Below are 14,932 nucleotides of genomic sequence, written 5' to 3' on the forward strand. Positions count from 1 at the left end.
ATGGATGCCTGATGTGTCTCCTAACACTACTCATTCTGCTCTGATCGACTGACCCTGCTGTAAAAGGAAAGTGCCTAAGGTACGTCAGCTAATTCAATGCATTCTGCGTGATGGATTTAAAAGAAATAAAGTATTGTACACAAATGAGACAATGTTTGTATGGCTAATTTTGAAATTTAAAAAATTTGGTTACATACTTTGCAGATATTTGCAGATAAGAAATTAGTATTTAATTGGACAAACCATAAGGCAGTCAAGAAACAAAACTATTACCAGTCTTTAAAAAATCATTGCTTAAAGTATGTTTCATAAGTAACTTTAACTTTTTCATCCCTACTACATGAGATTCTAAAAAATGACTCATTATTGAAAATCTTTAAATGAGATATTTCACTAACGTCTCATCTACACTCATTAGGCTTAAGGTTAAAAGTCACACTGCCCAATTTAAGAAAGAGATTAAATTTAACCAAAATAGTTGTTAACTTGCTCCCTCTATCCCCATCATACCAAAATTGAATAATTTAGTTGTTTGTCTTATAGCTCACATATAATGTGTCCTGTTCTGAAATTAATTGTGAGGGGAACTTCGAGTCCCGTAGCACCAATAGACTAAGGGACCAAGGTATTTGACATCTTGCTTACTTGGTAAGATAGTTTCTCTCTTCAAAGAACAAACTGAAGATATATATTTCACTCTGATCTTGGCAATTCATTTGCAAACGTCTTGTCACCATACGAGGAGACATTATCTGCAGACTCGTAGACCCCAATCCTATTTATAAGCTAATGTGGGCAAAATTCCAGACCTTAACACACAGAGTTCGCCACTCAATGAATCAGTGACGCGACCCCCTCCCTACATTACAATTGAGTTTCTGTAATGATGACCAATCAGCTGATTGATAAGTATATAAAGGCCAAGCATTTGGGGAACGCGCCACAAATTTACAGCGCACTGATGTTGTTTCCTCGTATGCTGATGAAATGTTTGCAAATAGATTGCCAGGATTGCAGAACAACTCAACCCGACCATCAACGCTTTTTCCGAGTTATTTCCAGGTATATTTCAATTTGGCACTACATTCACATATCAAAATACTCAGGCCAATTATTAGTAGCAGGCTAGTGCCATGCTGGTTTCACTGCATTTGGTGGCTAAGAAGTATACGAACTCTTCAGTTTTCCTTCATGCCATATAATCTTGTATATTTAATCAAATAATTTATTCTACAAAGTGTAATTATGCTCTGGCTGGCAAATGGCATATTGTTTTTTCTAAATTAAGTGCCTGAATAAAATTTGTTTGAAAGACCTTTAGTATTTTTCATGCCAATTAATTTCCTCTCCTGGTTCATGATAGTCATACTTTATTGATCCCGGGGAAAATTGGTTTTTGTTACAGTTGCACCATAAATTGTAATAAAACCATAAATAGTTAAATAGTAATATGTAAATTATGCCAGGAAATAAGTCCAGAACCAGCCTATTGGCTCAGGGTGTCTGACCCTCCAAGGGAGGAGTTGTAAAGTTTGATGGCCACAGGCAGGAATGACTTCCTATGACGCTCTGTGCTGCATCTCGGAGGAATGAGTCTCTGGCTGAATGTACTCCTGTGCCCACCCAGTACATTATGTAGTGGATGGGAGACATTGACCAAGATGGCATGCAACTTAGACAGCATCCTCTTTTCAGACACCACCGTCAGAGAGTCCAGTTCCATCCCCACAACATCACTGGCCTTGCGAATGAGTTTGTTTCTGTTGGTGTCTGTCACCCTCAGCCTGCTGCCCCAGCACACAACAGCAAACATGATAGCACTGGCCACCACAGACTCGTAGAACATCCTCAGCATCATCCCGCAGATGTTAAAGGATCTCAGTCTCCTCAGGAAATAGAGGCGGCTCTGACCCTTCTTGTAGACAGCCTCAGTGTTCTTTGACCAGTCCAGTTTATTGTCAATTCATATCCCCAGGTATTTGTAATCCTCCACCATGTCCTCACTGACCCCCTGGATGGAAACAAGGGTCACCGGTGCCTTAGCTCTCCTCAGGTCTACCACCAGCTCCTTAGTCTTTTTCACGTTAAGCTGCAGATAATTCTGCTCACACCATGTGACAAAGTTTCCTACCATAGCCCTGTACTCAGCCTCATCTCCCTTGCTGATGCATCCAACTATGGCAGAGTCATCAGAAAACTTCTGAAGATGACAAGACTCTGTGCAGTAGTTGAAGTCCGAGGTATAAATGGTGAAGAGAAAGGGAGACAAGACAGTCCCCTGTGGAGCCCCAGTGCTGCTGATCACAGTGTTGCAAGCACACGTACTGTGGTCTGTCTGTTTGTGGCTGTGTTGTGAGTTTTTTCCCTTTTCCGGAGGGAGGAGTGGAAAATCATCAAAGGCTGTAATATTCAGTGATATGTTTCTCGAGTAATACATGTGTAAAAGTTGAATCTGATATTTGTTTTATCTAGGTCTTTGCTTTTGACCATTGCTTCTGGTCCATGGATGAAAACAACAAAACAAAGTATGCAGGTGAGCCTGTCTCTGTGGGGAAAACAACCCTCCATTTGCTCCATCTCCTTCCATAACCCAAAGACTTGCAGGTTGATTGGCTACCATAGATGTGTAGGTGGGTGCTGGAATTTGGAGAAGTTAAGGATAAGGTGGGGTAGACAGGTGGTGGAATTTGGAGAGGTCGAGGATAATGTGGGGTAGATGAGTGGAATAATTTGGGGAAGTCGAGGGTAATGTGAGGAGAATAAAATGGGATTTTTTCAGGGTTTGTAATTTGACTTGTTGGGCCTGAGGGCTTGTTTCTGTGCTGTGTAAGTCTCACAGTCTGCTACTTGGTTTTGTACACTAATTACTTTTTTATATAAATTTTTTTAATGAAAGCTTTAAATTCCTGAGAACTGAAGATCTATTTCTCATTGTTAACATAGCAGTAGAACCCGTGATGATTGAAGCACAGTTGTTATCCCAGCTCTGTAAAGTGTTGTCTTCATGCAACACCCACATCTGTGTTTTCCAGGACTCATGGGGATGGTTGAAAGAAGTAAACCATATGCTGGAAATTCTGTAAAATATCAGGCAGCATTTGTGTGGTAGAATGAATGTCTCAGGTCAACAGCTTCAAATTAGCTCTGTGAGAAGGTTGCTTATGCTGGACAGCATGTTAATATCTTTGAAACATCATGGAATTAGTGAACAGCTGCATGTTTTTAATGCAAATAGTTGTAGTTGCTGGAATTCTGAAGTTGGAACAGAGAATTCTTAAAATATTCAGCTGATCAGGCAGTATCTATGAAGAAGGGAAGGACAGATGTTTGGGGCTCATGACATGTCACATTTCTGGGAGTCTTTTTAACTCATTGATAACTTATTTAATATTGTGTCTTGAAGGGTGCACCTACTTGGGAAACTGGAGTGGCAGGAAACATTGTTGAATCAATGACCGTGTATTCACATTGGCAGGTTTCCATGTAATCATGCAGCTACATACTTTCTCTGTACATGAGTGATGAGAAGCCAAACTAAGTATCCATGTTTGTTAACAACACAATGATAGCCAGCATTGTAAGCAATGAGGACAGCAGCACAGAGTTGGAAAGAAGCACACAATAGAATGAGTGAATGGGTAAAAGTGGTGGAGAATTTGATTGTAAGTCAAGGCCCTTTGAATCCTTGTTGATCAACTCAAACAGTGGACGTCGAAAGAGGCACACAGGTCCATGTACACAGATCACAAAAACATTAGAATGTACAAATGCAAATCAAGATTACTAAACTGCTTAATTAGTGTTATATTCCCTTGGATTTAGATTGATAAAGAGTTATGTCACTGGAGTTATCAAAATACCACTGGAATCTAAGTTGATAGTTGAAAATTCCTGCTTGTTGGGGGATAAAGAATTTGTGTTTGTAGAGCCAGTTCTTACAGAGCTGAAGAAATAAAATTGATGCAGAAGGTGGAACTACTGAAGATAGCGCTTAATGCTAGGTTAATTAGTCGATGTAAATCTAAGATTAATAGATTTTTTTCCCACTAGAGTTAAGGAATGTGAAGAATGGAATTATTACAGATCCAACTTGATGTTAATGTTGAGGAGGATGATCCAGTTCCAAAGTCATCATCCTTAAATGGGAATCTGTTTTACTCTGCAGTTGCTTGAGCTGCTGAGTATTTTCTTTTATTATATTTTTCAATCATCCATAGAATTTTGCTTTGTCAATTAGATGACATTGGGTATCTGAAGCTACTAATTTGCAGTTATTTTTCTCCTCCTTGAGCTTGGGATCTAGCGATGAAGGATTGTCTTCTGTATCTTTTTGATTTCGAGACATAGAAAGCCATCATTCTCTTAAAAGCCAAGCGGTAACGAGGCTGAGGTAGAGAAAGATAGGAAACCAGCGGTGCAGGGAAAAGACAGCTTCTTGATGTATGGAATGTTGAGGCCTGCCTTCCTATAATAGTGGCATGGGGAAAAGAATAACATGGAATCAAGAGACCAGTTTAGAGTTATGCAGAGATGAAAATGGTGGACAATCAGGCAAAGACCAACTTGATATGTTATGTCAGGTTCAGACATACAATGTGTGCAAAGTTGAGGCTAGTCTTCCAGCACTTAATGATCTCTTCCTGTCCATCAAAGCAATTTCTTGGGAGAGCCGTAAGCTTTTCCAACCTCTTTGTAAGCAGTCTTGGACCATTATGTTAACCAACTGTGCAGATAGTCACACATATCATGCACAGAGTTTACACAAGTGGTCAAGCAAAATAGGAGAAGTTAGTTTTGTTCAATGGGATTTTTCGGTTTCTGTTATTGCTATCTCAGAAGTGGTTATACATTGTGATCAAAGAACCATGAAATGAGAACATGGTGAAGTATTACTGTATATATGATTACGGTGTTTGTAACCTTTCAATCCACATTTGTGGCCACTAAAGTCCAAACCCTAATATGAAATTGAGTGTTCAGAGATAACATTTATAAAGCCATTATCAAAATTAAATTGTGTGTAAATTAGCTCACTTAATGCAAAAGTATAAAGAAGCTGTAAAGGGGAGAGAATATTTATTTCAGACCTAGAGTTATGTGATGTTAATTCACATTTGTCAGTCACTTGTATGCCAACATAGAAATTAACAGGCTTATGATTTATGTAAATTTGAAATTATTTATATAAATAATGAGTTACATTATTTGCTAATTTAAAAATTACGTCTTGCCTTTCTAAAAGTCAAAGTAAAGATGTAATGCAATTTTCATCTCTAGCCTCTGGGATGATGTCTCAGTCATGTGAGTTGGTCTCACTTTGGTTGTGAAACCAAATCACACCAAAATGGGCAGGAATGTACAGTGCAGTGTGACTAGCCTTGCTACATTTAAAATTCATGGTACAAACTGTCTTATAACCCTACTTATGGAATGTCAGCGAGTCAGATTTGCTGCATTTATCTGGCATTTACTCTTGCAAATACTCATTTGCATATGGCAGGTTTATAGATGGAATTCCCATACTAATCTTCTACGTTCTAAGGAATAAGTTCCTAACCTATTCAATCTTTCCTTATCATTGATGTCCTCCAGACCTTCAACGTCCTTGTAAATTTTCTCTGTACTCTTTCAACCTTATTTACATCTTTCCTGTAAGTAGGTGACCAAAACTGCACAGAATACTCCAAATTAGGCCTCACCAATGTCTTATACAACTTCAACGTAACATCCCAACTGTCCTCAGTACTTTGATCTATGAAGGCCCATGTGCCATAAGTTTTCTTTACCTCCCTATCTACCCGTGATGCCACTTTCAATGAATTATGGACCTGTATTCCCAGATAGATACCTTTGTTTTGCCGCACTCCTCCGTGCCTTACCGTTCACTATGTAAGACTTACCCTGGTTGGTCCTACAGAAGTGTAACACCTCACACTTTCCTGCATTAAATTCCATCTGCCATTCTTCAGCCCATTTTTTCCAGCTTGTTCAGATCCCACTGCAAGCCATGACAATCTTCCGCACGTCCAGTACACCCCAATCCTGGTGTCATCCACAAACTTACTGATCCAGTTAACCACATTATCATCCAGATCATTGATATAGAAGGCAAACAACAAGGGACCCAGCACTGATTCTTGCAGGGCCCCAGTAGTCAAAGGCCTCCAGTAAGAGAAAAACTATCTACTTCCACTCTCTGGTTTCTCTCACAAAGCTAATATTTAATCTAATTTACTACCTTATCTAGTGTTGGGGCCGCTTCTTTTTACATTGTACATCAACGATTTAGATTATGGAATAGAAGGCTTTGTGGCTAAGTTTGCTGACGATACGAAGATAGGTGGAAGGGCCGGTAGTGCTGAGGAAACGGAGAGTCTGCAGAGAGACTTGGATAGATTGGAAGAATGGGCAGAGAAGTGGCAAATAAAGTACAATGTTGGAAAGTGTATGGTTATGCACTTTGGCAGAAAAAATAAACGGGCAGACTATTATTTAAATGGGGAAAGAATTCAAAGTTCTGAGATGCAACAGGACTTGGGAGTCCTCATACAGGATACCCTTAAAGTTAACCTCCAGGTTGAGTCAGTAGTGAAGAAGGCGAATGCAATGTTGGCATTCATTTCTAGAGGAATAGAGTATAGGAACAGGGATGTGATGTTGAGGCTCTATAAGGCGCTGGTGAGACCTCACTTGGAGTACTGTGGGCAGTTTTGGTCTCCTTATTTAAGAAAGGATGTGCTGACGTTGGAGAGGGTACAGAGAAGATTCACTAGAATGATTCCGAGAATGAGAGGGTTAACATATGAAGAACGTTTGTCTGCTCTTGGACTGTATTCCTTGGAGTTTAGAAGAATGAAGGGAGACCTCATAGAAACATTTCGAATGTTAAAAGGCATGGACAGAGTGGATGTGGCAAAGTTGTTTCCCATGATGGGGGAGTCTAGTACGAGAGGGCATGACTTAAGGATTGAAGGGCGCCCTTTCAGAACAGAAATGCGAAGAAATTTTTTTAGTCAGAGGGTGGTGTATCTATGGAATTTGTTGCCACGGGCAGCAGTGGAGGCCAAATCATCGGGTGTATTTAAGGCAGAGATTGATAGGTATCTGAGTAGCCAGGGCATCAAAGGTTATGGTGAGAAGGCAGGGGAGTGGGACTAAATAGGAGAAAATGGATCAGCTCATGATAAAATGGCGGAGCAGACTTGATGGGCCGAATGGCCTACTTCTGCTCCTTTGTCTTATGGTCTTATCCTGAATGCCGAGTGACTGAATCCTTCTTGACCAACATCCCATGTGGGACCTTGTCAAATGCCTTGCTGAAGTCCATGTGGACAACATCCACTGCCTTGTCTTCATCAACTTTTCTGGTAACTTCCTTGAAAAACTCAACAAGACAAGTTAGGCATGACCTACTCTGCATGAACCCATGCTGACTATCCCTAATCAGTCCTTGTCTATCCAAATACATATATCCGTTCCCTTAGAATACCTTTAAATAACTTTCCCACGAATGATATCAGGCTCACCAGCCTATAATTTCCTGGTTTATTTTCAGAGCCTTTCTTAAACAGCAGAACAACATTGGTTTATTGCTCCTTTTTCCAGCATCTACTATCTCTTCTACCTCCAGAGTTACATGGCGCCAATTTGTAACTTTGTTCCAAGACAAAATGTGTTCACTCCAATCTGAGATTGAGAAATTACCTATGGTTATGGTAAGTGGCTGTTATTGCACAGAGCAAATGAATGTTCACTTTTGATACAGTCATATAACATGGAAACAGGCACTTTGCCCCCAAGAGCCCATACCAACCATCAAACAAACGCTATTTATTCTCCCCTCATTTCCATCAACTCCTCCCTGAATCTAACACTTAGCTACACATTACGGGCAATTTGCCAAGGCCTTAGGATGTTGGAGGATACATGGAGCACCAGGAGGTAACCCCGCTGGTCATAAAGAGAACATGCATGCTCCATTAGATGTAGACCACAGTGGTCAAGAGATGTGAGATTGCAGCTCTATTAGCTGCACCACTGTGCAGGCCCTTCTATTCCCAGTTATTCCAATTCCTGTGCATTTCTTGAGGTTGATCTGAATGGCTCAATTTCTGTTGTTTATGCAATGGATGCAGGCTGTTGTAAAGGCAACATTCTGGTTTGATGTCTATGCCTAATGCAGGCTGCCAGCAAACAAATGTAGTATTAAGGCCAAACAGTTAATTTTACATGTTATGAGTAATTACAGATTTTGGTCTTCGAGTCTTATTGGGTGTTGTTAACGTTACAACATTAAGATGTAATGGTCAATGTTCATTGGTTAAAAAGCAGGCTACTATTATTGGGTAGTAGAGACATCTTGGTCTTTTTGCAGGTTTTGATTTAAACAGGCTGCTTTTGAAAGTCACTATATGACACTTAGTTACATTTATTGCTACACTGCTGGGGTCTTTGGAAGAAGGAATAAAAGTATAGACGATTTTCTAAATGGAGAGAGCATTCAAAAATCTGAGGTGTACAGAGACTTTGGAGTCCTTGTGCAGGATTCCCTAAAGATTAATTTGCGTGTTGAGTCGTTGGTGAGGAAGGCAAATACAGTGTATTGAGAGAACTAGAATATAAAATCAAGGATGTAACGTTGAGTGTTTATAAGGCACTGGTGAGGACTCATTTGGAGTATTGTGAGCAGGTATGTGCCCCTTATTTAAGAAAAATGTGCTGACTTTGGAGAGGGTTCAGAGGAGGTTCAAGAGAATGATTCCAGGAATGAAAGGCTGATTGTATGAGGAACGATTGATGGCTCTGGGCCTTTACTTGCTGGGATTTAGAAGAATGAGGGGAGATCTCATTCAAACCTATTGAATGTTGAAAGGCCTAGATAGAATGGATGTCGAGGGAATGTTTCCTGTGGTGAGGGAGTCTAGGACCAGAGGGCAGAACCTCAGAATAGAGGGTCTTCTATTTAGAATGGAGATGTTGAGGAATTTCTGTAGCCAGAGGGTGGTGAATGTGTGGAATTTGTTGCCACATGCAGCTGCGGAGGCCAAATCATTGTGTGTATTTAAGGCGGAGGTTGATAGGTTCTTGGTTAGCCAGGGTGTGAACGGTTATGGGGAGAAGGCAGGAAAATGGGGTTGAGAGTGAAATGGATTGGTCGTGATGAAATAGACTCGATGGGCCAAATTCTGCTTCTGTGTCTTCTGGTCTTGACCATCAATATTTTGAGTGCTGGATTTCAGTATTGGTGCTATTACAAATGGTCATGCATCGATCAAGGGCGTGAGACCTTGGGTCTTGGATGGCAGTCAACCTATTTTGTTACACTTTGTGGAATATTGCCACTCATTTTCAGTAACTGGATTGTAATTGCAGTGAGATCACTGGTCTTTGATGGGTTTTGCACCTTCTCCTGTAACTCGTTGGCAATCGCTTGGACGCACGTTGAATTCTGCTTCAGCGATGTACTGGAAAGTGGATCTGGCCTGCCATCACAAGTGTAACACATCCAACAAATGAGATTTCAGATGTTTGATTTTGCCTTGTGGTTGATACTGGTGTTTTACTGTGCACCCCCAAACCAAGGGATCATTTCTAGTTATTTCCTCAATGCCCCTTCAATTTTGGAAAGTAACCAATTGGCATGCTTGAAAAATATGCAAAGAATTAGGGTAGATTTTACTTTTTATCACAATAACTGATTGTGATCTTGAACACTTGTGATCAGCATTATTGGGAGAGTTCCCATTCCCATAGATACTCGGGTTCCTTTGTTGTAATCTTTTTTTTCTTCAGTGTTAGAATGATGTCACAGAATATTTCTGCTTTGTGCCAATTACTTATGGAAAAGATGACTTTCCATTGCAAGTGCTATATTTATTTCAATCTGATGCATTTTAAATATAACTGAACATTTAATTTAAAAAAAACATGAATCCCGATTGTTGCGATCCTTTAAGGAATTTTTTCTGTCCTGTGTTGCCTTTTGAGGATGCCAGATTTTGCCGTCTTGGCTCTAGCTCAGGAATTATAGATGAAGCAATGCTTTCACTGCATTTTCCTTGCATAATTTACTGAAGTTATGTGAGGTGTTTGGAAGAAGTAGTTGAAATATGTGCTGGCTCTTACAGAGATTGAAGTACAGTTTAGAATGTGTTTAGAGGCTGGGTCTTTTCAACATTTTTTTGTTGACACTGCTCAGCTTCCACTTAAAAAGAAACGTGCTGCGATTGTTAATGAGGGATTTGCTGAGCTGATGTGTTTCTTCCTGAGCGGAACGGCAGATCATTTAGAAAATGTAACCACTGGATGATGCAGATTGACTTGCACTTGGTGAAATCAATCTATTCAGCAGTGGAAATGGAGCAGCAGAGCACTAATTAGATGTTTATGCCATTCAAACAAAGCTCTGACTGGCCTGTAAGGGAATGTGATAGATTGGGGCAAGAGGGGGTGGGGCGGTAAGGAGAGAACAGAGTGCTAAACAACTTTGTTTCTGCGAGATTACCATGACAACAAAGAACTCTGGTATTTAGCTAAATCACATGAAATTTTTTTTAGGATAATAAATTAATCTGTATGTTTAAAGTTGGTCATTGCTAATTTGGTTGTGTATTGCTGCTTTCCCGTCATGAATTACTCTGTTGAAAATCATGAGGAAAGAAGTTTCAAGGGAACACATGACATTACATTAATGGTACTCTATTACTTTTCCATTTTTTTAAGAGTATGACATAATGTGTACAGAAACCCAGCAATATTTAAGGTTTCCATTATTTAAAAAAAATACAGTTACAAAAATGATTGATTTCTCAAAAATATATTTATTATACAAAATGAGGAAAGATTCGGTGGGCTAATCTTCTGTCCACTGCAGTTTGGAAGATTGAAAGGGGATTTGATTAAAACATATAACATCCTGATGTTATATAGGTTGAGATAATGTTTGATCCTCTGGCACAGAGTCTGGCCCTGTGGCTCAGAAGGGTAGGGAAATGAAGAGGATGGCAGCAGTGATAGGGGACTATAGTTAAGGGTCAGACAGGCAATTCTGTGGACGCAGGAAAGAAACACGGATGGTAGTTTGCCTCCCAGGTGCCAGGGTCTGGGATGTTTCAGATCGCGTCCACAATATCCTGCAGTGGGAGAGACAACAGCCAGAAGTCGTGGTACATGTTGGTACCAATGACATAGGTAGGAAAAGGGAAGGGGTCCGGAAAACAGACTACAGGGATTTAGGAAGGAAGTTGAAAAGCAGGACTGCAAAGGTAGTAATCTCGAGATTACTGCCTGTGCCACTCGACAGTGAGTGTAGGAATAGAATGAAGTGGAGGATAAATGCGTGGCTGAGGGATTGGAGCAGGGGGCAGGGATTCAGACTTCTGGATCATTGGGATCTCTTTTGGGGCAGGGGTGACCTGTATAAAAAGGACGGGTTGCACTTGAATCTCAGGGGGACCATTATCCTGGCAGGGAGGTTTGCTAAGGCTATTGGGGAGAGAATTTTTAGGGGGTGGGAACCGAACTGAAGAGACTGGAGAAGAGGCAGTTGGCTCACAAATAGAGAAAGCTTGCAGACAGTGTGTAAGGGAGGATAGGCAGGTGATAGAGAAGGGACACGCTCAGACCGATGGTTTGAGATGTATCTATTTTAACGCAAGGAGTATTGTGAACAAAGCAGATGAGCTTAGAGCGTGGATCAGTACTTGGAGCTATGATGTGGGGGCCATAACAGAGACTTGGATGGTTCAGGGACAGGAATGGTTACTTCAAGTGCCGAGTTTTAGGTCTTTCAGAAAGGATAGGGGGGAAAGCAAAAGAGGTGGGGGTGGGCACTGTTGATCAGAGATAGTGTCACGGCTGCAGAAAAGGTGGACGCCATGGAGGGATTGTCTACTGAGTCTCTGTGGGTGGAAGTTAGGAACAGGAAGGGGTCAATAACTTTACTGGGTGTTTTTTATAGGCCGCCCAATAGTAACAGAGACATCGAGGAGCAGATAGGGAAACAGATCCTGGAAGGGTGTTATAATAACAGAGTTCCCGTGGTGGGAGATTTTAATTTCCCAAATATCGATTGACATCTCCCTAGAGCAAGGGGTTTAGATGGGGTGGAGTTTGTTCGGTGTGTTCAAGAAGGTTTCTTTGACACAATATGTAGATAAGCCTACAAGAGGAGAGACTGTACTTGATCTGGTATTGGGAAATGAACCTGGTCAGGTGTCAGATCTCACAGTGGGAGAGCATTTTGGAGATAGTGATCATAATTCTATCTCCTTTACAATAGCATTGGAGAGAGATAGAAGCAGACAAGTTAGAAAAGCATTTAATTGGAGTAAGGGGAATTATGAGGCTATCGGGCAGGAAATTGGAAACGTAAATCGGGAACAGATATTTTCAGGGAATTATACAGAAGAAATGTGACAAATGTTCAGGAGATATTTGTGTGGAGTTCTGCATAGGTACGTTCCAATGAGACAGGGAAGTTATGGTAGGATACAGGAACCGTGGTGTACAAAGGCTGTAATAAATCTAGTCAAGAAAAAAAGAAAAGCTTACAAAAGGTTCAGAGAGCTAGTTAATTTTGGAGATCTAGAAGATTATAAGGCTAACAGGAAGGAGCTTAAGAGGAAAATTAGGAGAGCCAGAAGGGGCCATGAGAAGGCCTTAGCAGGCAGCATTAAGGAAAACCCCAAGGCATTCTACAAGTATGTGAAGAGCAAGAGGATAAGACATGAGAGAATAGGACCTATGAAGTGTAACAGTGGGAAAGTATGTATGGAACCGGAGGAAATAGCGGAGGTACTTAATGAATACTTTACTTCAGTATTCACTCTGGAAAAGGATCTTGGTGATTGTAGTGATGACTTGCAGCAGATTGAAAAGCTTGAGCATGTAGATATTAAGAAAGAGGATGTGCTGGAGCTTCTGGAAAGCATCAAGTTGGATAAATTGCCAGGACCGGATGATATGTACCCTAGGCTACTGTGGGAGGCGAGGGAGGCGATTGCTGAGCCTCTGGCAATAATCTTTGCATCACCAATGAGGACGGGAGAGGTTCCGGAGGATTGGGGGGTTGCGGATGCTGTTCCTTTATTCAAGAAAGGGAGTAGAGATAGCCCAGGAAATTATAGACCAATGAGTCTTATGTCAGTGGTTGGTAAGTTGATGGAGAAGATCCTGAGAGGCAGGATTTATATTTGTATAAACATTCGGAGAGATATAATATGATTAGGAATAGTCAGCATGGCTTTGTCAAGGGCAGGTCGTGCCTTACGAGCCTGATTGGATTTTTTTGAGGATGTGACTAAACACATTGAGGAAGGAAGAGCAGTAGATGTAGTGTATATGGATTTCAGCAGGACATTTGATAAAGTACTCCATACAAGGCTTATTGAGAAAGTAAGGAGGCATGGGATCCAAGGAGACATTGCTTTGTAGATCCAGAATTGGCTTGGCAACAGAAGGCAAAGAGTGGTTGTAGATGAGTCATATTCTGCAAGGAAGTAGGTCACCAGTGGTGTGCCTCAGGGACCTGTTCTGGGATCCTTACTCTTCGTGATTTTTATAAGTGACCTGGATGAGAAAGTGGAGGGATGGGTTGGTAAGTTTGCTGATGATGCAAAGGTTGGGGGTGTTGTGAATAGTGTGGAGGGCTGTCAGAGGTTACAGCGGGACATTGAGAGGATGCAAAACTGGGCTGAGAAGCTGGCAGATGGAGTTCAACCCAGATGAGGGTGAAGTGGTTCATTTTGGTTGGTTAAATATGGTGGCAGAATAGAGTATTAATGGTAAGACTCTTGGCAGTGTAGAGGATCAGAGGGATCTTGAGGTCCAAGTCCATAGGACGCTCAAAGCTGCTGCACAGGTTGACTGGCTGATTAAGAAGGCATATGGTGCATTGGCCTTCATCAATCATGGGATTGAGTTTAAGAGCCGAGAGGTAGTGTTGCAGCTATATTGGACCCTGGTCAGACCCCACTTGGAGTACTGTGCTCAGTTCTGGTCGCCTCACTACAGGAAGGATGTGGAAACCATAGAAAGGGTGCAGAGGAGATTTACAAGGATGTTGCCTGGATTGGGGAGCATGCCTTATGAAAACAGGTTGAGTGAACTTGGCTTTTTCTCCTTGGAGCAACGGAGGATGAGAGGTGACCTGACAGAGGTGTATAAGATGATAAGAGGCATTGATTGTGTGGATAGTCAGAGGCTTTTTCCCAGGGCTGAAATCGTTGCCACAAGGGCACAGGGGTTTAAGGTGCTGGGAAGTAGGTATAGAGGAGATGTGAGGGGTAAGTTTTTACGCAGAGAGTAGTGAGTACGTGGAATGGGCTGCCGGCAACGGTGGTAGAGGCAGATACGATAGGGTCTTTTAAGAGACTTTTGGATAAGTACATGGAGCTTAGAAAAATAGAGGGCTATGGATAAGCCTAGTCATTTCTAAGGTAGGGACATGTTCGGCACAAATTTGTGGGCCAAAGGGCCTGTATTGTGCTGTAGGTTTTCTATGTTTCTATATGGGGAAAGTGAAAAATAGGATTCATTGTTCAAAAGTTAGGGGTTTGCGATTTTAAGGCTACACCCTTCCGAGGATTCAGTCTTTTGAACTTTATTCCTGGGGGGTGGGGGTGCATGGTGATGGAGCGAAAGGTGATGGAGGTGGGGATTTTGATGGGAATGCAGAGCTGAGATTGATTGTGGCCGTGATCTTTGTAAATGATGGAGTGGGTTTGAGGGGGTCACATGGCCAGATTTTAAAGTGAATTTGGATTTGGAAGCATGAGAGTTAAATTACTCTGGTTACACTGAGTTACCACTGATGCTGCATTTGCTGCTGAACCACTCTCATCTCAGTGGTTAATACTGAAGCAAAAATCACCTCTCTAACTCGTTTCATCCCGAAAACCCTGAAAGTATCAGATTTGGCTATGTATTTTTA

General features: G+C 41.3%; 1 protein-coding gene across 6 annotated transcripts in view; it reads left to right on the plus strand.

Moving 5' to 3' along the window:
* kif13a (kinesin family member 13A) overlaps positions 1-14,932 on the plus strand; it is a 273,571-nt gene that overhangs the window by 91,926 nt on the left and 166,713 nt on the right. For all 6 annotated transcript variants that reach the window (XR_010020777.1, XM_063069892.1, XM_063069895.1 and 3 more), the window contains exons 3-4: positions 67-79; positions 2,473-2,533. Coding sequence is in view for 5 of the 6 variants with exons in the window: in XM_063069892.1 (XP_062925962.1) it covers positions 67-79; positions 2,473-2,533 (74 nt within the window). In the remaining variant the exon portion in view is untranslated. The remainder of the gene's footprint in view (positions 1-66; positions 80-2,472; positions 2,534-14,932) is intronic.

Source organism: Mobula hypostoma, chromosome 17 (assembly GCF_963921235.1).
Source record: "Mobula hypostoma chromosome 17, sMobHyp1.1, whole genome shotgun sequence".
In the NCBI taxonomy this organism is placed as follows: domain Eukaryota; kingdom Metazoa; phylum Chordata; class Chondrichthyes; order Myliobatiformes; family Myliobatidae; genus Mobula; species Mobula hypostoma.